This window comes from Macaca nemestrina, unplaced genomic scaffold (genome assembly GCF_043159975.1).
Source record: "Macaca nemestrina isolate mMacNem1 unplaced genomic scaffold, mMacNem.hap1 Scaffold_58, whole genome shotgun sequence".
In the NCBI taxonomy this organism is placed as follows: domain Eukaryota; kingdom Metazoa; phylum Chordata; class Mammalia; order Primates; family Cercopithecidae; genus Macaca; species Macaca nemestrina.
Window position 1 is genome coordinate 98,761 of NW_027257749.1, and position 26,961 is coordinate 125,721.

Sequence of the window (26,961 nt, forward strand, 5' to 3'; positions counted from 1 at the left end):
TAATTGTTAATAGGCCTACTTTTATGCTTTCTTATGTATTAAGAGCAAATCATGATACAAACTCATTTCTGTTTGAAGAAATCTTTACTGCTCTCATTTTTGTGGCAAGCAACATTGATTCTTTGCTTAGTGAGCGTTAGTGCCCTCCTGCCCAGTGCTGCTGCCTGGCGTGTCCTCGCACACACCTCTGTCCATTGGTCTCCATTCACCTTTCCGCCTAGAATTGTAGGAGGGGCGCTGGGATCTTAGGGCTAGAAAAAAATTCTGAAGACCACTTTTAGGGGCGGCTTTTAGTCAGGGCTTCCAGAGAGACAGCCAGCCGGGTGTGCGTGTGTCTCCAGGGCGAGGCTTGCTGCAGGGGCTACAGAGTCCAAGAAGCCCCAGGACCCACAGGCTGCAAGCTAGAGTCCTGGGAGGGTGTGGCTTGAAGACTTGAGAAGCGGAGGGTGCAGATCCCACCGGGGTCTGAGGAGCTGAGACCCAGAAGCACGGGCTGCAGAAGACGGATGTCACTGGCCCATCAGCCAGACAGGTGGAGTGAACCCAGTTTTCCCCGCCTTGCTGTTTTACTCGGGCCCTGGGGGGATAGGGTGGTGCCCCCCACACCGGCGAGGATGGGTCTCCACTCAGTCCAGAGGCAAACATGCATCTCACACAGAAATAATGCAGAACCAGCCATCTGGGCACCCCGGGCACGCTCAGGTTGATGCACAAAACCAACGCCGCGCGTGGCCCTGACATCTGCGTGTTCGCATCACTCCACACACATTGCTCAGTCATCGCCTCGGTGAGTTTGTAAGCTCGTTGTGTGGTTCTGGGGCTTTTTGTCCTTGGTGATGACAGGCTCCCCACTGCCCCAGCTCAAGTATGGAAGGTGATGGCACCAACGGCTCCTTGTTTCTCAGACACTTGAGTGGGTGCTCTGTGCAGCCAGTTTCACCTGCAGCAGCATCTGTTCCCTATGCCGATTCCATTCGGAGTATGTGCCTCCCTTCTGTTGAGGGTGCAGCCTTCTTTCAGGGAAGAACTGTGTCCTGTTCGCCTATATCGCCTGTGGTGTATCTCATGGCTGAATAAGTAGCTATAGGATACCTCGGTGGCTGAATGATAGGTTCATTGGAAGGAAAACTTTATATTTTTTTTTCTTTTTGGGATGGAGTTTCACACTCAACGCCCAGGCTGACGTGCAATGGCATGATCTTGGCTCATTGCAAACTCTCCCTCCCGGGTTCAAGTGATTCTCCTCCCTCAGCCTCCCAAGTAACTGGGGCTACAGGCTTCCGCCACCATGCCTGGCTAATTTTCGTATTTTCGTTAGAGAAGGGGTTTCACCATGTTGGCCAGGCTGGTCTTAAACTCTTGACCTCAGGTGATGCACCCACCTCGGCCACCCAAAGTGCTGGGATTACGGCCATGAGCCCCTGCACCCAGGAACTTAATACCGTTTTTTTTTTTTTTCCTTTAAATCGTAATGGGCTTGTTAAATGCTTACGTGTTTTTTTTTTTTAATTTATTATTATTATACTTTAAGTTCTAGGGTACATGTGCATAACGTGCAGGTTTGTTACATATGTATACTTGTGCCTTGTTGGTGTGCTGCACCCATCAACTCGTCAGCACCCATCAACTCGTCATTTACATCAGGTATAACTCCCAATGCAATCCCTCCCCCCTCCCCCCTCCCCATGATAGGCCCCGGTGTGTGATGTTCCCCTTCCCGAGTCCAAGTGATCTCATTGTTCAGTTCCCACCTATGAGTGAGAACATGCGGTGTTTGGTTTTCTCTTCTTGTGATAGTTTGCTAAGAAGGATGGTTTCCAGCTGCATCCATGTCCCCACAAAGGACACAAACTCATCCTTTTTGATGGCTGCATAGTATTCCATGGTGTATATGTACCACATTTTCTTAATCCAGTCTGTCACTGATGGACATTTGGGTTGATTCCAAGTCTTTGCTATTGTGAATAGTGCCGCAATAAACATACGTGTGCATGTGTCTTTATAGCAGCATAATTTATAATCCTTTGGGTATATACCCAGTAATGGGATGGCTGGGTCATATGGTACATCTAGTTCTAGATCCTTGAGGAATCGCCATACTGTTTTCCATAATGGTTGAACTAGTTTACAATCCCACCAACAGTGTAAAAGTGTTCCTATTTCTCCACATCCTCTCCAGCACCTGTTGTTTCCTGACTTTTTAATGATCGCCATTCTAACTGGTGTGAGATGGTATCTCATTGTGGTTTTGATTTGCATTTCTCTGATGGCCAGTGATGATGAGCATTTTTTCATGTGTCTGTTGGCTGTATGAATGTCTTCTTTTGAGAAATGTCTGTTCATATCCTTTGCCCACTTTTTGATGGGGTTGTTTGTTTTTTTCTTGTAAATTTGTTTGAGTTCTTTGTAGGTTCTGGATATTAGCCCTTTGTCAGATGAGTAGATTGCAAAAATTTTCTCCCACTCTGTAGGTTGCCTGTTCACTCTGATGGTAGTTTCTTTTGCTGTGCAGAAGCTCTTTAGTTTAATGAGATCCCATTTGTCAATTTTGGCTTTTGCTGCTGTTGCTTTTGGTGTTTTAGACATGAAATCTTTGCCCATGCCTATGTCCTGAATGGTACTACCTAGGTTTTCCTCTAGGATTTTTATGGTATTAGGTCTAACATTTAAGTCTCTAATCCATCTTGAATTAATTTTCGTATGAAAAAACTGCTTTAAAGTTCATATGGAACCAAAAAAGAGCCCGCATCTCCAAGACAATCCTAAGTCAAAAGAACAAAGCTGGAGGCATCACGCTACCTGACTTCAAACTCTACTACAAGGCTACAGTAACCAAAACACCAGGGTACTGGTACCAAAACAGAGATATAGACCAATGGAACAGAACAGAGTCCTCAGAAATAATACCACACATCTACAGCCATCTGATCTTTGACAAACCTGAGAGAAACAAGAAATGGGGAAAGGATTCCCTATTTAATAAATGGTGCTGGGAAAATTGGCTAGCCATAAGTAGAAAGCTGAAACTGGATCCTTTCCTTACTCCTTATACGAAAATTAAATGCTTACGTTAATATTTATTTTTAAAAATGTTATCTGTGACCTTTCAGCTTTTCATAGCACTTCTCATGTGAATATTTTAAAAAGGCCCTTTAGTCGTGGGGGAGAAGGAGGTTATCCCTTTCAGCAGAGGGAGATGGAAGAACAGGCCCTGGTGGGTCTGAGCACAGGCAGTCACCCCAGCCTTGGTGCTGGCTTAGGTCTGTTCTCCGTTCACCGTAGCCGCATCCACTCTCATTGTCAGCTTAAAAATAAGCTTTTTCCTCTTTCTAATCGGAACAGTTAGTTTGTTAACCATCACATTAAGGTATCGAGAATGATGGCTTTCAGGCCTCAGATATGACACAAGTAATAAATGCAGCTGACCCTGAACAACATGGGTTTTGAGCTTCGAAGGATCACTTATGTTAATTTTTTTTCCAACCAAACCCTTATTGAAAAAACCTGGCTTTGTGGAGGGCCAACGTTTCCTACATGTGGTTCCATAGGGTGGCCGTGGGGTCCTGTGGATACGTAGATTTGGGTAAACTCGGGGCATGTTCTGGAATCCATGTCCCTGTGTATACAGAGGGACAATTGCAGCTTTTTAGAAGTTTGTGTCCTGCCTTGTCCTAAAAAGGTTCCAAGGTGGATGCAAAATTATTTCATTCCTTTTGTTTTCTTGGTGGGATATTGATGTTTATTCTTCAGTGTCTAATATCCTGAGTGAACAGAGTTACCGCTTCAGGAACAAAGCCAGTCTGGAAACACATATTGAGATATCCACCTTTTCTTCATGGTTTCACAAAAGGCCATGATCATATTTTATTCAGTTGAACTGTAGGAAACTGCCAATATTTGCTGTTTTTGGCCTACAAAATGGCAAGTTCGTACGATATTAAAAACAAAGGCTTCCTGGATGGGGAAAATAGGAATCGGTAAGAACCTGAAGTTCTCTGTCATGGCCTCTGAGTCACAGGTAAATAAACCTGCGTGAGGGGGAGTTGACTGTACAGTATTTTCCTTCTGTTTTGATACTGTCAGAAAAAGGTCAGTTCCAATGTGTTGGGTCCCTTTGCCTCAGCTTTGCTGCAGAAGGGACTTGCCATTATACCTCTTGTTCCCAGTGCCCAGGAGGCTGATGCCACATAGAAGACCTGCAGGTCGGTGGATGTGAAACAGGCATCGGACACGCTGTGCACCTTGGGACGCATCTGAGAAGTGTGTGCTTGCAGCAGATCTGAGGTGAGGGCGTGTTCCATCTCCTCTCCCTTCTCTGGCTTTGCAGGCCTTTGAAGTTGGTCCTGGAAGGTGAAATTAGTTAATGCTGATTTAAGCTCCAGGTCAAAGCCTGGGGGCCGAAGAGACCCGCCCTTCACTAGGGGTGTGAAGCATTGGGCCCTCCCATCAGGAGGCAGCAGGGACTCGAGAAAGCCCCACATGCCCTCCAGTTCCCTTATGTTGAAAGTTTTTGTACTCGGCCATGCCGGGTCATTTTGGGAGGTGAGTAGGGGATTCACATGGGGGTGTGCAGTATTCTTAGGTGTCAGGTGCGAGAGTTGAATTTGTAGAAGCTGTGCAGATAGGAAAGGGCCTGGCAGGGAGTGCTGTTTACACGGAGCCGATTTAACGCGAGGTCTGTGCTCTACCTGGGTCCGTGTCTGACTGCTGTCTCCCAGTCTGCAACAGGACGTTGACGTGACTTGGCGCCATCGTCCCACTCTGTGTAGATGTCTGAGGATCTGTGCGCAGCTGCTCTGTGAGAATGCGTTGTGATAATGAACTGAGAAACAGTGAACAAACCCTGAATTGGTTAGCACTGGTTCCACGGCCACTTCTGCTGTGGTTGGAGTCATTCATAATAAAGTGTGCTGGACTGCTATGCAGAGCTCTGAATTTCAGAGGCCCTTTAACTTGGCAGCTAACCAGTCGCTTCCTTCAGAAGACATTTGAGTCCCCTTTACCTACCAGGGTGACCCTGGGAGTTTGAAGATGAGTGAGACAAGCCCTCTGTGTCTTGTGGATTTTACTGTCCAGAGGGGAGACAGATGTGGATGGTGAAGGAGGCCCTATCAGAGGTCAGTGCACGTCAGTTTTGTTTCTTCAGCACCTGTTGTGTTCAGGCGGTGCCCCGGGCCATGTGCAGAGCATCTGGGGACCCTGCCCATGGCATCCCAGGCACAGCTAGCATCTGCGCCATCTTCATACTTGGCCTGAGTTTTGGGGAAGTACCGAGGATGGCTTCTGCCTTTGCTGGAGAGAGTTGGAAGTCAGGGCAGCCCTCCACAAGGAGATGATCGCCAGCTGATTCCTCAAGAAAGAGAGGTGGTCCCCACATGGGTAGAGCAGGGCAGCATGTACAGACCTGGGTGTGGGTCTGGGGCATGTGCATCTGAGTGGGTTCTGCTGGGAGACAGCAGGGGTGAGTTGTGAAGGCAGTTGGAATTTACAGGATAAATTATCACTAAGGCGATGCCTGGAAAACATAAAATTGGGACTCTCTGGGGTAAACGTGGACTTAGGGTGACCCTGGGCGTGGGTGTTTTCAGGCTCTGAAGGCAGAGATTTAGGAAATTGGGGCAGAGCTGAGCCCCAGACGAGGATGAAGACCACCCTTGGGATGTTGAATGAGACAGGGGTGGAAACCCAGTGAATGTCCTGGGGGGTCAGTCCAGCAGGCAGGCAGCAGAGGAGACCGGTGTCCTCAAAGGCCCCTTGGGCCTACCTCTCAAAGTGCTGGGATGACAGGCATGAGCCACTGCTCCCTGCTGATACTTTTAAAATTTCTAAGCTACTCTCTCTCATACCCACTCCCGTATTTTTTTAAAAAAACCAGGTTTATGGCTATATTTTTTCCAAGGGAACCAAACAGTTACCTGTTTGAAGTACAAATAACACCGTGTTTAAAAACCGAAAATGCCACTTTGCATAGAAGTTTCCAAATACCCAGTTGGTTTGAGCCTTGCATTGCAGTGTCACTACCTGCTCTTAAATTTCTACCCGATGTACAGATAGCGAGACAGGGACGGCTCGTACATCTTCAGGTTTCAGTTCTACTACCTTGGGCTATATTTTCATTTATTTTGGCACAACTGTGGGTGTGGCAAGCAATGCCAGGGTATTTATTTTGAAGCGTGTCCAATAACAGTTGGGAAGATTTTCACATTTTTAGAATTTTCATAGTAATAGTTATAATTTACAAAGAATTTAAAATTGTGTAGTCATTATTTTGCTTTTTTCTAGATGTGCCCCGAAACAGGGTTGCTAACTATCATTCTACATCACAGGATTAATAACAGTACCCTTTTGGAGCAGATGCCTGTAATCAAGGAATTCTGCCTAGTCAGTTCACTTTAAGCGTGTTTAAAAGGTTGTCTTTATCCTAGTTGGCACCTGTGGCTATAGTTTGTTTTCACTGCTGAAGAATATTCCACGATGGAAGCCGTAATTCATCTGTTTTTCATATCGGTGGACATTTGGATTATTTTGGGTGGGTGTGTATGTCTATTCAGCCTTCATTTTTTCAGGATTTTTTGTAGAAGATAATGTAACAGTGTAACATCCTCTGCTAGGGAGCCAACACGAACCCTGATTACAGCCACACAGACTCTCACACAGACTCTCAGGCCTTGTTACCAACACACAGAACCATTTTCTTAAGTTGAAACACAGTAGCAGAACCTGAAGCCATGTGAACGGTTCCTCCGATCTTACACTTGGAATTCACTTTTTATTACTATGTCTGCTAATTAGGAAGCATATCAGTTATACAGAAATCTGAGAATGTAAAATTATACGTTTATAACAGAAAAAACCTTATTTAATAGCCCAGAACACATGGCTATGTTTTTCCCTCATGCCCCACCACTGTTTTCTTTGCTTGAAATGGGAAATGACACTTGAATGCGGTTTTCTAGCGACTGTTAGCCTGGCATAGTTTTTCAGAGACAGAGGATGTAAAGCACATGGAGAATTTCTGTTTGTGGAATGTGATTTCCCGGTCGCCTCATTCAGGCTGCCGCCGCCTTCCCCTCTGGCCGCCTGCATCGTGGGACGTCTGAGAAAGGTCCCTGTTTCATCCTCTGGAAATTCTGAAGAGGAAGGAGAGGAGGGTGTGCAGGGTGTGGTGCATTTGTGTTGGTCTTCCAGCTTTTATTTGGAGTCTCCGCTACCTTGGTTCCTGCCTTTATGTCCCTAGCTCGTGGCTTCATCCTTGTGTCTAACTCACAGGCAGACAGATGGAAAGGGAAGTTGTATTCAGCCAACAGCTTGATCTTATTCTCAAGGCTTAAATCGACTGGGTATTTGGAGACTTCTGTGCAAATGGGCATTTTTGGTTTTTAAACACCATGTCTTATTTGTACTTGAAATGGGGTAACTGGTTCTCTTGGAAAAAATATAGGCATAAAGCTGGTTCTTAAAAAAAAAAAAAAAAAAAAAAAAGGGAGTGGGTGTGAGAGAGTGGCTTAGAAATTACACCAGTAATGGTCGGGAGTGGTGGCTTATGCCTGTAATTCCAGCACTTTGAGAGAAGGAGGCAGGTGGATCCCCTGAGGTTAGGAGTTCGAGACCAGACTGGTGAACATGGTGAAACCCCGTCTGTACTGAAAATATGAAAATTAGCCGGGCATGGTGGCAGGCACCTGTAATCCCAGCTACTTGGGAGGCTGAGGCAGGAGAATCACTTGTACCCGGGAGGCAGAGGTTGCAGGGAGCCAAGATCGCACCACTGCACTCCACCCTGGGCGACAGAGCAGAAACTCCATCTCAAAATAGAAAAAAACCAAAAAACTAAACAAAACAAAAACCCGGTAATGAAAACCTGATTGCATCATCTGTGATGGAGATGGCGGATTATTTCATTTTTAGTGACAGGATGAATTGGATATGTTTGCAGTATTGATTTGACAAGGGAAATGGTGAGAACCAAATGTGCCGCCCAGCTTGGGCCTCGTCGTTGGCAGAAGACCATGGCGGGCAACAGACTGGAGATTCGGAGACCGAGGGGAGAATTCTCACGCCTTGACACTGGTGCAGTGTGTGCTTCTGGACTCCTGCTGGAGGGAGCTGCCCCTTTGCCTTGCAGGCTTTGGTGCAGTGGAGACCTTAGGACCTGCCCCTCCTGGCACACCTGTGGGTGTGGCGAGCAGTGCCAGGGCTGAGGCACAGGTGCTGAGCCCGGAACGTGGGACGGGAGAGGCTGCACACGCCGGCAGGCGTCTGCTCCAGCAGCCGGAGGTTTCCGCAAGGGGGCGGGGCGTTGGTTTTCCTCCTTGAATTTGGGTGGAGAGGGTGTCCTGGGGTGCTGTGTCTGCACTTGGGTTGCTCTGAGGTCAAGTTGTGGCCCCGAGTCCCTGTCCCTCTGCAAAGAGAGGGTTTGCCCATTTTCAGGTCAGATTTCCCTTGGGTCCGGGTCTCTAGGAGTGGGGCGCATTCCAAGGGGGCATGAGCTTTTTCAGTTTGTGTCAGGACATTTTAGGCAGAAGGAAAAGCTTGCTAAGATAATCTTACAGAAATGTTTGGTGCAGTGCCATTAACTCGTGGAATAAATGTGTAACTTTGCGTGGTGGCCCTCTGGAAAGAGATGCACTTTGAGTGCACCCTGGTCTGCTCGCTACAAGAATCGGCCGTGTCACCCCGCTTTCCGTGGGTCTGCAGGTGTGCGTGGTCCATTGCCCTGCACTGTGGCCATGGAAGGGAAGATGATCTGGAATGCTGGCGACAGTTATCGGTGCGTGTTGGTGTGTGCTGCTTTCTACAGGGGAGAACATTTCTGTTTAATAAACATCTCATCTCGATGATGACTGCAAGATATTTGAGTCTCATTCAGTAGTGTTTCTGGGTTCCTTCTGTTTTTATCTGCTTTCTAGCACTAGGCAAGTGAAGACATGGAAAGTAAAAACCCATGGAACTTGTAGAGACATGGTGTTGTGTAGGAGCAGACTGTAGCCTCTGGCTCTGTTTAAAGATTGTAGTAAACCTCTTACCTGGCACGGTCAGGGTGTAAATTATCTTGTTTAATCGAAATGTGTATGAGTCAAAGCTGGCGCCTGCATTGTTGATGAAATACCAGATTTTAAGGGAACATGTCAATGTGCTGTAAGATACCAACAAAGTTCCTCACTGAGGTTCGGCGCGGGTTCGGAGCAGCTGGGCCTTAGGTCACCAGGGTCGTCTCTGGGAGCAGATGCTCAGTGTGGGCATTAGTCACTTAGCCTTTCCAGAGCCGAGGAGCAGCTCTCTGTGGTGGTTTTTGAAACCTGTATTTTGAGTCAGTTTGTCCCACTTGACTCGAAGTTGCCGCGCGATTTCAGACCTTTGCCTCCACCATGCGCTCGTTTTCTTGTCCCCTGATAACTGCCTCGGTTGCCCCGGCCTGACATTTGAGCCTCGTCGTTTATGGACACAGGTTCCGTGGTGGGGCAAAGGCCGCGACTCCGGCTTGCACAGTTCTGTGCCTCTCACCATGGCTTATCACATCACTCCCGGGATCTCCCGTTTAGAGGAAGAGTGTCCCTTTCCTGCAGGCCCTGTGTGGTGTGGAAACCACCCCTACCTACCTTTCTCCTGTTTGAACTGTACCGTGAAGCTATTTCTGTTCTAGTCAACCGTCAGAATTTAAGGAACAGTGATTTATGTAACTTATCACACGCTTCTGAGCAATTCTTTATGAATTTCATTCTGTTGTGAAATTATTGCAGTTTTCATGGCTATGCTGGTCTCACGTTGTGGCCCTTGAAATGAATTCCCTTCCCCATTGTTTGTTAAGGTTGTGCCTGGGAGCTGTTGAGGCCTCACCTCTGCTTAGGGCAGTGGCTTTGCTCTCCTGACAACAGGAAGAATCTTATTTAGAGCACTTCTAATGTAGTTTTTGCTTCCAGACAGAGTTACTTTTTTTCACAGAGACAGCCACTAAAGTCATAAATTATGCTCAGGATGCACACACACGGGTCAGCTGACAGAGTGGAGTCAAGAACAGATCCAAAGACGCAAAAGCAGTTCAGTGGAATTTGAGTCTTTTCAACAAATGGTGCTGGAATTATGGGACAGCCGTATGCAAAAGAGTGAAAACAGGGAGTAATTTCTGTATGAAAATTAAGGTGGGTCATAGCCCTGAATGTAAAATACCAAACTACAAAACCTGCAGAAGAAAGGGAAATTGTGGAGACCTAGGGTGAGAGCTCTTAGCCATACCATGATCCATAATCAAGGAAGAAAACAAGTAGGTAAGACTCATCAAAATTAAACTTCTAATATAAAAGACACCCCTAGGGAATTGAAGAGAGACACATTTTCGATAGATGGGGAGAAGATGTCCACGAACCATGCAGCCGGCAAAGGACTCGTATCCAGAATGCACAGGACTCCCACGGCTCATGACAGAGAACAAACCACCTGACTTAAAAGCGGAAGAGACCTGAACAGATGCTTCGCTGAGAAGGACGGGAGGATGGCCCGAAAGCATCTGAAATGACCTTCAGCATGACTGGTTGTACCGAGATGTGCACCGAAGCCGCAGTGAATTTGTTCACACCCCTGCTGGAGCGCCTGACTAAGGTCTTCCGACAGCCCCAGGTGCTGGTGAGGACAGGCAGTCGGGACTCCTGTGCGATGCTGGGGTTCAGCACGGTGCAGACAGCTTGGCGGTTTCTTACAAAACTGAACTCACACAAACGTGGGTCCCAGTGACCCCAATCCTGGGTATTTACCCTAGAGAAACAGAATCTGATGTTTAAGAAAAACTGTGCCCAGATGTTAATAGCGCTGTCTATAGTTGTCCAAAACAAGTTACAATGTGCCACAGCCATATGTGGAATAATAAATACCCAGCAGCCCCGAGGCCTGGCTGTTGATCACAGGACACCCTGGGTGCACCTCCAAGCACGATGCCCAGGAAATTGTGATTTTGCGAGTGTTTTGCCACAACGCTCGCAAAAGATAGACCGGAGTCATGGGAGGACACGGAGAGGGTGGTTGCTGAGAATGGGAGGGTATGCTTATGAGGCCCCGTGAGTGGGTTTGGGGCTGTTGGACTGTTCTGCTTGTGTGATGATGATTATGGGAATATTTGTGCCGAAATTCACAGAACTGAACACTGTCCACTTTACAGTAATTTTTGAAAAGTGGTAATATGCTCATTTTCGGTACTGTTTTTAATGGAAGATGGAGTTTGCAGATGATTTGTCAGGGCAAGCCTGTTTCAAGAGTTTGTAGACAATTCGTTAGGGGCCTGTCTCAGGGCCCTTGGGTTGGGTTGGGTTGGGTTGGGTTGGGTTGGGTTGGGTTGAGTTGGAAAAGCCTTCTCTGTTGTGGGCAGTAGTACGAGGCGTGGAAAGGATATTGCCAAGGAAACATGTAGAATCCTTTGAGGAAACGTGTATTTCTAACTTGCTATAAGATAGAATTGGAAATTGTAATGGTTTTGTTTTCTAGAGTCTTGGTAGAATAGGGAAGACAGTGTAATAAAAGCTAATTTTGAAATGAAGAATTTTAAAGATTTTCAACAGCAATTGCTCTAGGAAGTCACCCTGGAAATGTTTTTAAAGATGTTCAATAGCAATAGCTCTAGGAAGAGTCACCCTGGAGTTGCTTCTTGAGCATTGGTTTCCTGGCTGTATCTTCCAACTTTCATTTTTAAGTTTTGCTGTGAGTTGGGGATGTGTGGGAATAGCCATCCCGGCCCTGCAGGGGGGTGCATGTGCCCCGAGGCCTGAGGCACTGTTTCAACCTAGCTTGCAACATGGGGACTCTTGTCAGTGGCTGGAGTAAGAGTACCAGCCTGGCAGGCTGGGGGGAGCCCCAGGGTGGTCTGGGCACTGTCCTCCCTGCCTGCAGGATGGCAGCTGGAGGAGCTCGAAGGCTGCCTGCCTCGTGGCTGTCAGCGCAGCAGCCCCTCCTGGCCCTGGAGCAATCTTTGGGTCCATGAGTCTCTGCACCGGGACTTGCCTCCTGGGACCTCCGCCACAGTCCTGAGGGCCCTGGTGCCACTTTCCCGGTGGGACCCAAGCCTCAGGCAGCTGCGACCCCAGATTCGGTTGCTTTCCCTGCCATCTCATTGCAGCACGAGTGCTCATCTCACTCAATGTAGAACCTCAGGTTCCTTCAAGATCCCCAGAGATGGAATCTCCCAATTTAACAAGATAGTTGGTGACAAGATTTGAGCGGCACTGATTTAACTCAGCTTCCAGAGTTTAAGTTCCCAAGACACAGTCCTGCTCCTTCCCTGGCCTCATCCTGTGTGGCTGGTGTGGATGCGGGGTTTCCGGAGGGTGGGGCTGAGGCAGGTCAGCAGCCAGGGGGATGGCTCATTATTGATCGCTCAATGCCTTGATGATAACTAGGATTAATGACCTTTATAGGGCTGTAGGTTTGGAGTATATATATATGTGTGTGTGTATATATACATATTTAAACGAGGTGGACACGGTTATCACTGCATTTTTCTGACATGAAACTTGGAGAGCAGAGGGTTTAGGAAACTCCTGAAGCCACACTATCAGCGGGACTCGGGCGGTCTGGCCTTAGACCCTGCACTGTTTGCCCCTCACCACGCTGTCAGCAGACCCGGGTGGTCTGGCCTTAGAACTCACGCTGGTCGCCCCTCCCTGCCACGTTGTGGGGATTTTCCTGCTTCTGGGCAGCATTTGATAGCTTGTGAAACAAGACCAAGACTTACTATGAGTGGATTTGCCATTATCTGAGATCCAGAACGTTTCCTGGACCTGGCGTTGCCGATGTCACGTAAGGGAAGGTAAAAACATTTTCATTGTGGTCACTGGGGCTCCTGAAATGGTATTTTTCCCAGTGAAAGTTTACTCATAAAAATCTTTTAACTCAATACTATGTGAACAGGAAGAAATGTGTTGGGCTCTAGTTAAATGTCTCAGAGCCACAGAAGTAAATGAGGGCACCTTCCGAGCACAGCCTCCCGGAAGAGGCCAAGGACGTTTGTCTGGAGGGTTTGCCATGAAGTAGGACTTGGGCAGGGCTGGTCTGCCTAGGGAGGCCTCTGCCATGATGTAGGTTAGTTGAAGTAGTTGACGGGTGGTGGCTTGAGGTCGGTGGTCCCCGAGGAAGCCCCTACCAAGGCCGGTTTCCGTGGGATGGAAAACTGCCGTTCAGTGGCTGTAATCTTGGCTTCACGGGTCTGACATACAATCCTGCCCTCGGATACTTGGATCCCAGCCAGGTCAGATGGCCCTGAAAGGACATTCGGACTGTGATGGCTGCACCCATTCTCAGCATCTGTAGGGTCTCCTATGTATGTCTGTGTTTCCATTTTCTTTTAGCACAATTTCTCCCAGTGAAGTCGTGAGAAATAGAAGGAAAGGTGGAATGAAGATGTGATTGAGGAAAGTGTGGTGTGGTCTTCGACCTTATTTTGCCTTGGTTGGTGCTCAAGAACTCCACCTGACCTCAGATCTGAGCGTTTCTGCCAGGAAGTCCTGCCTTTTATCCTACCTCGAGGCCTGTTGAGACACTCCAAGAAGCTTCGTTAACAAATTGCCTTTTCCTTTTACAGCAGTTGGATATATTTGCAGCAAAACAAAGGAATAACCCCCCAATATGGTGATGAAATGCATTTAAGTATAGATAGCATTCAGTCTTGAAGGGCCTGGGATTTTAATCATCTTTGGGTCATGTAACAAGTGGTGTTGGTGATTAAAATCTCCTGACAGCTTTGTTCTGCCACGTTCCTCAGTTTTGAATGATGATCTTCCTGGTGTTGTACCTTGGGAGGGGCGTTTGTGTCAGTAGAGAGCAGAGTGGTGGTTCCCAGAGGCTGCGAAAGGACAGAGGTGAGGCCCCTGAAGGACACTGGTCTTCCTGGTTTAGGGGTTTGGGGCTCAGCCACCTTCCTGTGTCCGTGTAAATTATACCCAGGATCATTTTCACTCGCCCCACTTTAGTTGAGTATTGGAGCTTCAGGATATGTGTGCCCACGTCACCTGGGCTGTGATCCTGGAGTTGGGTGAGACTGATTCCCGGGTTTATAGAATTACTCTGGGATTATTGAAAACAGAAGCACTTGAGGCATTCATAATGCTATTTCCTGAACGTAATTTATGTTCAGTTTTTCAGAAACATTTATCTGAGGAAGCATCTATATTTTTGTTTTCTGCCACTCAGTGCTAGAAAGAATTGTGCAAAACTCAAGTAAGTGGCATTATTCCTCTCCCTCCACCATGCAAGCAAGATTAAAGGTACCTCTGGCTCCCCTCAATCTTCTCATCTGCAGGGTGCCTGGCATGGCAGTGTGCTGCCTTCCGTCTTCTTTTTGGGGAGAATTAGTTGTGTTTGTGTGTACTGCTCAGCTCAGCCTCGTGCAGTTGTGTGGCTGAGGAGCTTGGATGCTAGGTGACCCTCCCAGGCCTGCCTCCCACCTCCCTAGGCCTTGTTCTAAACTGACAGATAAACAGTGTGTTTTGGAAGAGGACAGCAGCAGGGCAGGAGAGAGTTTGTTCAGACTTTCTCCTTGCACTGACGTTTGAGCCTTCATCCAGCCTGGGCACTTTTACAGAGCTGCGTTTGTGTGTGGCAAACCATTCCCTCCCAGTAACCGTGCTTTCAGAGGTTTGGAAATGTGACTTAACTCATCTTCAATTTAAAGCATACTATCAAATTTTAGTGTTGAAACTGATGTATTTTATGGCCTTTATTTGATTTCTCTTGATTTTTTTTCCCATATGAGACAGGGCATCTTAAGGGACACAGCCTGGTGTTGGCCCCCTTTCCTAAGGATGGAAGTGAATTGTGAAAGCCCTTTATGTAGGCAGCGAAGGCCTCTTTTATTTTGGCCTAGTCAGGTATATAATTCTTTTTCTCTTTGGTTTTTTTGAGACAGGCAAAAAAACCTTTTTGTTGCCCAGGCAGTGGTGTGAGCACAGCTTACTACAGCCTCAACCTCCCAGGCTCAAGTGATCTTCCTGCCTCAGTCTCCTGAGTAGCCAGGACCCACAGGCACATGTTCCATGTGTCCCCATGCCTGACTTAGTTTTGTATTTTTTGTAGAGATGGAGTTTTGCAATGTTGCCCAGGCTGGACTTGAACTCCTGGACTTAAGCAGTCCAGCTGTCTCAGCCACCCAAAGTACTGAGATCACAGGCATGAGCCACCGTGCCTGGCCAAGTGTGTTTCTAATTTCAAAATTAAGAGGACACCCATCCAGTTAATTATATCTCTATTGGAACATGCTGCTTATAGTGCATTAGGAAAAATCATCCAGAACTTGGAAAAGGAGCTGGACAGACACAGCCCTTCGAGGTTGTCTGATGAACCCCTGGGGTCTTTAACTATCTGGAGGGATGTACCATGTCAGACTCACTGTTGACCGGCTGAAGCCTAGGTTTCATGAGGTTATGTGTCAGCTTGTAGTACTTTCTCTGGCAAAGATGCGAGTGACTTCTGCTCAGTGACAGGCTCATCTCAGGGACTTCATGGCCTGAGGGACGGCAGCCTGTTTGAGCTGATCGAGCAATCTCGCACTACCCTTATTTTCTGAAACGCCTATGAGTGACTTCTCACACGGTCTTTGAAGCGGCTTCATGCCCGCGCTCCTTGGTAATGATCGAATGCTTTTTTTGACCCCTCATCCCTTTCTTTGGGGTGTTCCAGTCTCAGTTCTCATGATGTGTTCTGCTTCTGCAGGAATTTCTGAAGCTGCTGAGTGTAGAAAAGCACTGAGGAGGCTGTGCTCCCACCCCTGTGAGCCTTCCAGGCGTCATCCTCTCCCCTTGGTGAGGCAGCGTCCATGACACACCGAGGAGGCTGTGCTCCTGTCCCCCGTGAGCTTTCCAGGCATCCTCGTCTCCCCTCCAGGAGGACAGGAGGAACCTTTCAAACCCTTCTTAAACTTGTTTTCATGTCTTTGTTTTAACAGTTTTCTTTGCATCGTCTCCCTTATCCAGAAGTGAGGGTGAACGCCGAGTTATTCACGGGAGTCAAGAAACCACACGCAGCCCAAAGTGACGTTTGTTTCCCTGAAATGATTTGTGTGTGTTCACCTTAAAATGCAACTCAGTAAAACAGGTGTGTTTTGAGGAATGATTTTAAATTACCTAGGTAAAAATGTGACAGTTAAATTTCATCATCTGTGTGGGTGTCCACAACCCCCTTCTGTGATTGCGTGTGAGTTTGTGACTTGTGGTTATTTTTGAAGAAAGAAAATCTGTTGTTGAGGACTTCAGATGGTGTGCTGGGATTCTGTAGGGTGGACATCAGGGGCTTCAGTGTGTGGCTTCCTTGAAGAGGTTCAAATTAAGGCTGAGAGTCCCTACTCCAAAATGCTCCAAAACCTGAAACATTCTGAGCTTCCTCATGACACTCGAAGGAAATGCTCTTTAGAGCACTTTGGATTTCAGGCTGGGGATGGTCAACTGGAAAGTGAAATATTGCAAGACCCTTCTGGCCGCAGGAGCTTGGATAAGGACATGGAGGGGGCCTGTGCCAGGTATCCCTGGAGTGCGAGGCAGCCTGGGCTCTCTGACTGGTTTTTTGTAGGAGCCACAGAAGGGAAAAGAGGGTCAAAGTGGCCACGCCTGGCTCCTGAGAAGGCTGGACCAGAAGGAGGTGGATGCGGAGGACAGCAGTTGAGTCCCCAGCGTCCGGGACTCCTGTCCCTGGTGGAGTTGAGAGCCTCCTCTAGTTGTGGCCTCTCCGCTGTCAGCAGCCACTGAGGCCTGAAGGGAGAGGGGGCTGAGGAGAGGAGGAAGGATAGGCCTGCTTCTGGAGAGGGCCAGCATCGGCCTGTGCTAGCCTCGTTTGTTACTCCTGCGTCCAGTGTGCACGGCCGTGCCTCGTGGTGTAGCGGTTCCCGGGATGCACAGCGCTCTTGTCTGCAGTAACGTCTTTGTCTCCGACCCTTGGAGGCAAGTTACCTTTTTCTCCAGTGAAAAGAGGTAGAAAATCTTACAGAAATGCATTTGCTCTAATGTCTGTTTTCCGATAAGACATGGTCGCTTAGGCTAAATCTTTGTGAGGTCAAGACAGGAGGATCACTTGAGGCCAAGGGGTTGAAGACCCGCCTGGACATCATAGCAAGACCCCATCTGTATAACAGAAGTTAGCTGAGTGTGGTGGTGCGTGCCTGTGGTCCCTGGTACTCTGGAGGCTGAGGTGGGAAGATCACTTAAGGCTACAGTGAGCTGCTATTGCTCCACTGTACTCCAATCTTGGCGACAGAGCCAAGACCCTGTCTCAGAAAGAAAAGTTAAAAAAAAAATCCAGAAATGTCATTTTCTTTTAAAATCATCCCAAAAGAAAAATCGTTTTTTTCTAAGAATGTAAAGGGTAACTGATACGATTCTTTCCTTGCATTGTTTCTCCTTTTCGAATATTTACAGTAGTCCGTCCACATCGTCTCTCATCTCATTACAAAGCAGCAGGTGTCTTTGAGGTTAGTGGTGTTTCTCTGTGTCGCACCTTGGAGAACAGCCAGCATGAAACCTCTTACCACGATCGTGCACATCGTTTGTAGTCCCAATTAAAATCCTCTCCAGAGACGCCTGTGCTGCTTATTATAGCAGAACTTTGGTTGTGCTGAAATGTGCATTCAGCTAATGGTTTTAAGTTCATATCTGAGATGATGCTGTATAATTCCTGAAGCGTATGGGATCAGTAATGATTGAAGATAATTCTGGCTGATGTCATTTGGAGGATATTTTTCACTTCAAGTTAAAACTTCCTTCGCGATAGTCATTTTGGGATTCATTTAACTATGTGCTTTATTTCATAGCTCAAATTTTCATTAGTCATTTCATACCATAGGATTTTGAAAGCAGATTTGGCAAAACCTTTCTAACAAAATGTTTGCTTATGATGTCCCAAGGAACAGCACTCAGAATTGCTGGTAACTGTGGTACATTTTAAGGCTGATGATAGAAGTCACTTGAATGGTAAGGGCTGCTTTGTGAGGCAGATGGGGTTTGAATCCCGACCCTCCTGATATGCAAGCCCTGACCGTGGCCTTCTCTCCTCTCCCCTGGGAGATGGGAAGGTGCCAGCATCTACCTCACAGGCCGTCCTGAGAACCTGGGACTAAGGGCTTGTGTTCCTCTTGCAGGTGGCACAGATGTGGGGGCTTGACGATACACACACTGCAGGCTGCCAGTGTCAGGGTAATCCAGTTTTAGTCATAAAGGTGGGATTTGCTTTGCTCCCCTGCAGACCAGGTGCGGTGCTGCTGTTGTAGCAGGTGTGTGGATCCTCTTGGGTGGTCCTCAGGTGGACAAGAAGTCACCGATTCGGATTCCCAGTGTTAGATGTGAGGGGACCATGGACCTCATGTGTTCAGAGGGGAGGAGTAAAAAGCTTCCCTTGTATTTCCAGAACTGTCTATCCCAGGAATGCCAAACCACTGGCTTTCACCTGACGCTGTCGTAGGTGACACTGTCTGGAAATGAGGACTCATGTTCCGCATACTTGAGCCAGTACCCGTCTCCCTCCAGGGCCGTGGCCCAGCCCTCCTCATTTCGCTGGGTTGCCACCCTGGGGATCTGTAAGCCCAGTGACGTCTCCGGTCTCGGCCCCCGCTCCCCCTGGGGACAGGAGGTGGCTTCAGGAGGCTGGTGATGAATGCCTGAATGAAGCCGACTTGTGACTGCAGTTCTGTCTAAGGGCCTCCCCGGGTGTTAGATGTCAGTAAATGACACCTGTGTGTGGATCTCATGTGATGAGAGAAACAGTGGGGGAAACCAAAGCTTGTGGAGTCTACAGGTTCTGAACTTGGAGGTGTGTGCACCTGTGTACTTGGTGAGGGGTGTGACGTCCGGAATGAGTGTGCACGTGTGTCACGTTTGTGCATGTGTGGTTGAGTGTATTTAGCAGGTGTGGGTGGAGTGAGCATGTTCATGTGTGTCGTATGTATTTGAGGGTGTGTGTGGAGTGTGTACACGCATCATATTTGGTGAGTGTATTTGAGGGTGTGTATGGAGTACATACATGCGTTTGCGTGTATACTGTTGGGTGAAGCGGTGGCATGTGTGGAGTAAGCATGCACACGTGTATGCTGTGTGTGGGGTTTCTAAGTGGTCCTCCCCTGAGCCTGCTCCTGGGCCCTGCTGTCCTGGCAGCTTTACAGTTTGGTGCGTCTTTGATTCCGGAAGATTCTGGAACCAAATTCTGAAGCTGTGATCACAAACTTGCAGCCCTGGAGGACGCTGGCCTGTGGAGCCGGCACGAGGGTCTCTGTGCTGGCCTCTCCCTGGGCTCTGTCCACAGAAGAGCATGTCCGATGATTGAGCTGTGCGGGTCTGTGGCTCCCCAGCCTCGAGTCAGCCCTCGGTTCTGTCCCACCTCTGTTTTTCTTGCTGAGGGGCTCCGGGAAGTGGTGCCTGGGATGGCGTTTTCACCCTGGGGTTGCTTCGCCAGCTGCCCAGGTGCTGGCTGCCTAAGCCCTGCTGCCGTCCTGGGTGGACGGGGCTGTCGCGGGGACATCCCTGAGCACCCGCGGGAAGGCAGGTTTAGGAAGTGCCAGAGGTGAGTGGCTTCCTCTCACACTTGATTTTCTGGAAAGTTCTGGGTCTCCTGTTTTTCCCTAAGGGAAGTTAGAAACTGAGTTTCTCTTTAGGGGAACGTCTTTGCAGAGTCTGCTGTTTGAATGTTCCCCAGGTGTGGAATACTCGGGGCCATATGTGTTTGGGAGCATCCGTGTCCTGAGCGAATTCAGTAAGGAATGGAGAGAGGCCTCCTATCAGCTTGGCCTCTGTTTCCAGCTTGTTGAGGGTTGACGGCTGCTGGTATCCCAGGGAGAGTTAAACACTGGGCGGTGTGGGATGGGAATGTTTGCTCTGACAAGGACAGTGGGAAAGCATCTAAACAAACGTCGCTGTTCTCCGGGCTCCTCGGGGTCGAGCTTGTTTTGTGGTGTTGAGGGAAAGCTACCCTTGTTCCTGTTCCTCACCATTTGAAAGGTGTCCAGGACACGTTCCTCTGGAGAGGTGATGTGCGTGAGTGGGGGTCAGGTCGCAGGCTCCGAGGTTATTTGGGACCTGTCAACTGATTTCCTGAACACACAAGTGCTTGGTAAAGATGTTCCTGATTAGCTAAAACATTTCAAGAGGACGTGATAGCTGGTGGTTGTTTAAAGACTATCACAATTTTCCTGTTACTTTTTAAATGCCTGTTGAATAAGGGAGGTTTCACGTATTTTTCTTTTCCTGTCTGCATACTTGATATTTTGTTTTTTGTTTTTCATGTGGGTGTGCAGTTAACAGGATTTAGAAACAGTCTCAGCCCTGGGGAGACTTCAGGGCCGCCTCAGTCAGTGCTGAAGGGAGGCAGGGATTTGGGGGCTGCTACCTCCACAGGAAGGGACACCAAGGGCCAGAGGTCAGCAATCTCAGTGAGGTCACAAAGACGGGCACACCCAGCACCCTGGCCCATGTGCCTCTCCTTCACCTTTGTCTCTGCTCAAAGCTGCTCTCCTGGGTCATCACGGGTGATCTTTAGGCACGTGATTGGTTCTTGCAGAAGTGGTGTCAGGCTGTGGTCAGTGTGGGCCCTCAGGACTTCCCTGTTTTTGGCTCACATCAATATTGGGCAGTGGTGTATGTTTGCTTTGGAGTGGTAGATCCGGTGGATTTTGGCTTTGCCAACTCATTTAATACCTGTTCTCCTAGGTGCTGGGACCCTCTCCTAAGCCGCCTGTTCTCCTAGGTGCTGGAGCCCTATCATAAGCCACATGTTCTCCTAGGTGTTGTGACCCTATCATTAGCTGTGTGTTCTGCTAGGCGCTGGGACCCTATCGTAAACTGCTTGTGAGAGATCTCGGAGGTGCTCCTTATGAGGATCCGCTGCCTGACCTGAGGTGGAACAGTTGCAATTCAAAACCACCCCCCAGAAAAATTGTCTTCCATGAAACCCATCCCTGGTGCCAAAAAGGCTGGGGGACAGCTGGCCTAACGCGGGCTAAGATGTCAGTAGATTTTTGGACTTGGGCCTCAGTTGAAGAGGATTAGATTTTGAAAGGTGGGGTTTGAAGGCTTCTAAAGGGCAGGTTTTCATCTCCAGTGGGGCCTGGCCAGAACTGGGTAGAACTGACCCAGAAGCTGACAACTAGTCAGGCTGGCTCACTGCCTGTGTCCTGTGTGTGCAGCCTTGCTGTTTATTCAATTGTCTGGTGGTGGTGTGGATTCCATCCACAGCCTCAGAGTAGTGGAAGCCATTACTTCAAGGCTGACCTTATTTAACTTTATCAAAAAGACATGAAAATCATTTAGTATAAATCTTCCAGATACCTGTATCCTTTCTTTTCCCAGAGGCTTTTAAGTATTGCAACTTAAAAATCTTCAAAAATAACTTGAAAGGAAAACCTCTAAATATATTTTTGATGAGCACCCTTGAGAGCTTTAATATGTGAAGTAAATTCCCTTGACTTTTGTATTCCTAGAAACTCGTTCATGTTTGCAGATGACTTTGTATTTTGTCAACAGTGGCCACTGGTTGGTGACCATCAACACCTGCCGTGTATCATTTAGAAAGTTGGATGTGGATGTATTCACTTTTCAGACACACAAACACATGGGCTGTTTTTGGTTTTGATTTTTTTGGTTTTTTTTCTCCCCCCAGCTGAATTCAAGAAAGGGAAACAAGCAGACAGAGTAAGTACAAGAAAGCGTCTAAGTGGCTGGGTGGGGGATCCTACTATGGTGTTGGATTGTGTTCTGCCAGACATCGCTCCTCGAAAAGCTGACCCTGAAATGGCTGGCATTGCCCTCACCCTGGGACATTCGTCTGTCTCACCAGAAAATGAAGAATCTGCCAGAGTACTGTGAGTCAAATTCAGTCAGAACTCGATTAACTAAGAGGCTTTGTCTCAAAGGCCAAAACATGAGGACACATTTTTAATTTTTAAGGAGTGCTTCATTGTGAGTCAGTTCTGATGTGTACTGCATTAGGAAACCTCTGAACTTCCACGGTCAGGCCCAGAACTCTGAGGGAAAGTGGTTGTGCCCTTCCCACTGTTTTTGTCACTAGCTGTATTGATTTCCTTAAAACCCTTTTTATATGAGTTCTATTATAGTTTGAAAAAAATTCACTAGGTAGAACTGGAAGCGTTTGCGCTGTGTTAATACTCATGACCCGTTCTGGGTCTCGGTGTATGTGTACTGTATAAATGTACATGTGTGTATGTGGTGTACACATACTACGTGTATTTCCACTGCATGTATTTACAGTGTATAGGTATGTACACTACATTTGTGTCCTACACACGTGCATGCTGTAGGCATGCATGTACATGTGTATATGTGTGTATCTACGGGGATGATTATATGCACACTAGTTGGACACCTATCTGTTCTACATGTGCACATACATGCATGTATTTAATGCCATATACATACCTGTGTACGTGCACCATGTGGGTATGTGCACATTATTTCTGCAGATGTATATATACATATGTGCACACAAGCATGCATGTACACTATGCACACTGAATAAACTTCTGGATATGTACACAATAATACGTATACATGCTGCATATGTACGTACACTATTGCATATGTGTATACGTTTTATACGTTAGTGTACTGATGTACATTGTATACATGTGCATATGTGTACACTGCACATGTGTATGCATGCTGTAGTGCACCTACGTACATTGGATAAGAATGTATGTTATATGCATGTGTATACATATAGCAAATAGCATACCTGTGTACATACGGATGTGCATGTGTATGCCATATACATGTACATACAGGTTATAGTATACCTGTGTACACTGTATGCATATAGACGTGTGTACATGCTCTGCATGTACATACATGTTAGCATACCTATGTACATTTGCTATATGGATGTGTGTATGCTCTATGCTTGTACACACGTAGTGAACTTGTTTGTACACTATATATATTTGGATGTGTGTACACTCTATGCATGTACCCTACATGGATCTGGATGTGTGTGCACTCTGTACGCACGTAGTGCACTTATGTACACTCCACGTATTCGGATGTGTGTACGCTCTATGCAGGTACACGTGTTACAGTGTGCCATATACGTACATTATGTGGATGTAAATGTGTGTGTGCGCTCTATGGCACCAGGAATAGGGCTCCCGCAGGGATCCAAGAACGCACCATCTCGCTGGCACCGGAGCGTGTAGGATGAAAACAGTTGTTTGTTACAACCTAGTTGAAATTTGGCAGGTTACTCTACCCTTTGCAACGATTTAGGAACAGTCACTTCATTGATGTGTGTGTTCCTGAAATCATAAACAGCTCTGTGAGGTGTGTCTCATCCCCAGACGAGAGAGGGAACTGAAACAACAATGACTCGGTCACTTAAGTGAGGTAGAACTAACAGAGCAGCTGTCTAGCTTTCCGTATTATAACTTTGTCAGCAGCTCAATGAGAAATCGGCACTCATCAGGAAATGTGTCCACTTTCTACTGTTCTTTATTCGTGGCGTATTAACTGCCTCGTGTTATTCCTCACAATGTAGCAAAATCCCTCCTAGAGTTGTGAATATAAACAGTTCATGACAAATGTAGTATCTTCTTTGTAACATTGAAAACGATATGTAAGTTCATCTTCAGATATTGTTTGGAAGGATGAGAAGGAAGATGTTTAGGACAAAAGAATAGAGAGCTTTCAAGTAAACAGGGAAAATAAGGACTTTGTGCAAAATATTTCCAAATTTGGAATTTGAGAATACTAAATCTCACATCTAAGATCATAGGTAGTTTTTTTTTTTTGGGGGGGGGGTTAAAATTAGTACTTGGTTTTCCATGCCTTTGGGAATTTCAGTCCTGATGGAGGATTGCAAGAATAATCTGATTTTTCAGAACAGAAGGGCAGTCTGTCTCAAAGGTAAATTCCAGGTTGTACCATAGAGAAATAGAAATTGCTGTCAACTTTCTGTAAGGTTCTTCAGTTCTTTCCTCTTCTGTGGTTAAAAAACCATATCTGGGTTTAGTCTCAGCCAAGTTCCTCTTATGAGGTTGCCTCACATTTCGCACAGCTGTTGAGAGTCTTCATCATTCGTAGTTAACTTGTTAAAAGCAAAACCTTGTACTAGTTAGATCTGGGCTCCTTGAAGGCAGGGGTTTGTTTTATATTTTTAATAAGCAGCAGGGTGATGGCAGGGCTAGGGCCCTTCATCCCATCATGCATTCCTCTGAGCTTTCAGAGCTCTCACTGCATGCTGAGTGGTGTTGGCTGTTTAGGGTTTAAATAGGAAGACGAGGCTCTGCGACTTGGGACGCTCTTACTACCTTCATAGAGAGCTTGGTGACAGTTCAGCATGACAGTTTGTGACCCTGCTGTGTATACTTTGTTACGGCCTCACAGAAAGGGTATTGATTTAAACGTGACTAATTTCTTCATGTTTGTTTTTGCCTTTATTCCTAGTTACAGTCCTGATAATTTTTCTTCCTTTAAAATCTTGCTAATGGCTAGTGAATTAGTGATAAACTATATTTACGTGTTCTCTAAATCTAGCGATTTAATTGGAGGTCATTCTTCTTGCACCATGTGTCAGTGCTATGTCAGGATGGCTCAGTTTTACATTGTCAAAGGATTAACTAGAGCAGGATGCAGCCTTACTGGAAATTGCTCGTTTGTGAAATACAGGCACTTTATTTTTTGTTATACTCGAGGTGTGTTCAAATGTAAACATTTTGAGCCGTGTTAGAAGGATATACAAGATTGTAATGAAGAAAGCAGCAACTTGATCAAGTACTAGCTAATGAATTTTATGTTTTAAGTATATGGACTGTGGACCTTGGCAATCAGTTCTCATCTTGACCTTTTATTGTTTTATTAGAATCTTGCTCTGTCATCCAGGCTGGAAGGGTAGAGCCCAGGAGTACAATCTCCATTCACTGCAACCTCTACGTCACAGGTTCAAGCGATTCTTATGCCTCAGCCTCCCTAGTAGCTGGGGTTACAGGGTGTGTGCCACCATGTCTGGATAAATTATTTTTAGTAGAGATGGGGTTTTGCCATGTTGGCCAAGCTGGTCTGCAACTCCTGACCTCAAGTGATCCACCCACCTCAGCTTCCCAAAGTGCTGGGATTACAGGTCTGAGCCACCATCGCTGGCCTGACCTTCTGTTCTAATATTGGTTATTCAGTCTCGATGATAGCACCTGGTTGTATTAACTTGGGGTAGAAAGCACAATTGCAATGAATCTGGTTGTGTATATACGTGCTGACTTAGCGTTCATGGCAGCACTGTGAGGTGGGCATTGTTCCTGAAGGAAGGCCGATGGGCAAGTCGGGGCTTAGATACGGGACTTGTGGGTAATCACTGCTGTCCCATGGCTGAGATCAGGCCTGTCTGTCGCCTGTACCCTGAACTCTGAACACACAAACGAGCAACTGTCAAGAGTCGGTGCTCGAGTGTGATGTGGCCTGTGGTGTTTGCCTCGCAGCGCTGCTTTGGCTCGGGGTAACAGGGCAACAGCTCCCTCCCTCGTTCGGCTGCCTGGGAGTCCCAGGAGAACCCACTGATACCGTTTATAAATGCCGGACATCGAGCGTTCTCCTTGGTACCAGCACATCTGGAATTGGACAGCTCGGTTAGATTCTCGGCCAGCAAACCTGTACAAGAGTGTGTGAACTCTGCGTTTGCTTCGCCCGGACAAAGGTGAATTCGTGGTCACTACTGGATGGCAACAGGTGTGGCCTCAGGAGCAGCATGGAGACAGGCACCCGGGTGCAGGAAGAGCATCTGCAAGAGGGGGTGGGGAAGGTGACAGACGCAGGTGCGAGTTTAGCTGTTACCGTGGATGGGGGGTGGTTGGGTAAGACCAGATTTTCTCATTGTTGCCCCTTTCTGAAAAAGACCCTGAATTGACTTCTCTGTGGCTCCTCGCGCCTCCTTGTCAGGTTGGAGGAGACTGCTCTCCTGGCTCAGGCCCTGCTTGCGGCATCACGGAAGCTGCTGTTGCTTGCCCTGCCCTCCCTGTGACGTCCTCTGTGCTGTTGTCCGGGAACAGTTCTGCCGAGCAAGCTTGGACTCTGCTCCCTTCTGCTCTTGGATTTCGTGTCTGGAAAGCTTGTGTTCTTTCCTGATTTTTGATGATGCTGAGCTATGTTTTTGCAAGGATCACGCGTGCCTATAGCAGGGAGAAGCCCCTTTGCAATTTTAACATCTTGACGCTCTCAAGCAGAGCTTGCTATCGAAGTTGACAGCCTCCTGTGTTTTTGTTTTGGCAGAAACTGAATTTCAGTCCTAGGACAGCTTCAGCACACTTGATCCTAGCTCTTCTCTCTCACTGCTCCCCTCGTGTGTGGCAGAAATCATATGCCCTGAAGTTTACCAGTCCCTTCATTTGAAAATCAGTTAGTGTATGTGATCCTCATGAGAATTTTACTTTTTATAAAAGCAATCGCAAAGACTGGGTTTTGCGAAACCAGTGTTTTATGTGTATATTAATTGCACTCACAATAAGCTTTGTCTTCTAAATATTTCATGTTTCAGATTAGCCCTGGAATCATGCCCTGGAGTAGTTTTGCTATTCCGCTTTTATTTTTGGCTAAGGTAAAGTTGAGAACATTGTGATATTAGATGTAGTGAGTCCTTTTAGTTTCTTCTATGTCTGTTTTCCTTTAAGCCAGAACCAGCAGACTGATACCAGTTTGTGAGCACCTGGCATCTCCCAGGCCTTTCCTGGGTCTTCCCTCCGCTGTCTTGTGGACAGAGCAGTCATTGGTGGAAGATGAACTTGAGAATCTGTGTGTGGAATTAAGTAAATGTCGTAGCTCTCTTCTGTGACAAACTGAATGACATTAAGCCCAGTAAATTGTAACAGCAGACTTTGCACATACAAAGCATTGAACACCAGGAAGGTAACCAGGCTGCGATGCTTCTGGTCCTGCACAAGACCTCCGGTATCACAGCGCATTTAACATACTGGCAGCATTGAGCGTTTGAAAATGTTGTGTATGTACCATGTCCGTGATT

At 47.1% G+C, this 26,961-nt stretch overlaps 1 protein-coding gene across 10 annotated transcripts in view; it reads left to right on the top strand.

The window, feature by feature from the left end:
- LOC139361539 (disco-interacting protein 2 homolog C-like) overlaps positions 1-26,961 on the top strand; it is a 159,074-nt gene that overhangs the window by 60,617 nt on the left and 71,496 nt on the right. For 3 of the 10 annotated variants that reach the window (XR_011619092.1, XM_071090131.1, XM_071090132.1), the window contains exon 1: positions 21,646-21,808. The exons of 5 other annotated variants lie outside the window; for them this stretch is intronic. Coding sequence is in view for 2 of the 5 variants with exons in the window: in XM_071090131.1 (XP_070946232.1) it covers positions 21,684-21,808 (125 nt within the window). In the remaining 3 variants the exon portion in view is untranslated. 2 more of the 10 variants (XR_011619096.1, XR_011619099.1) reach the window with 2 other exon arrangements.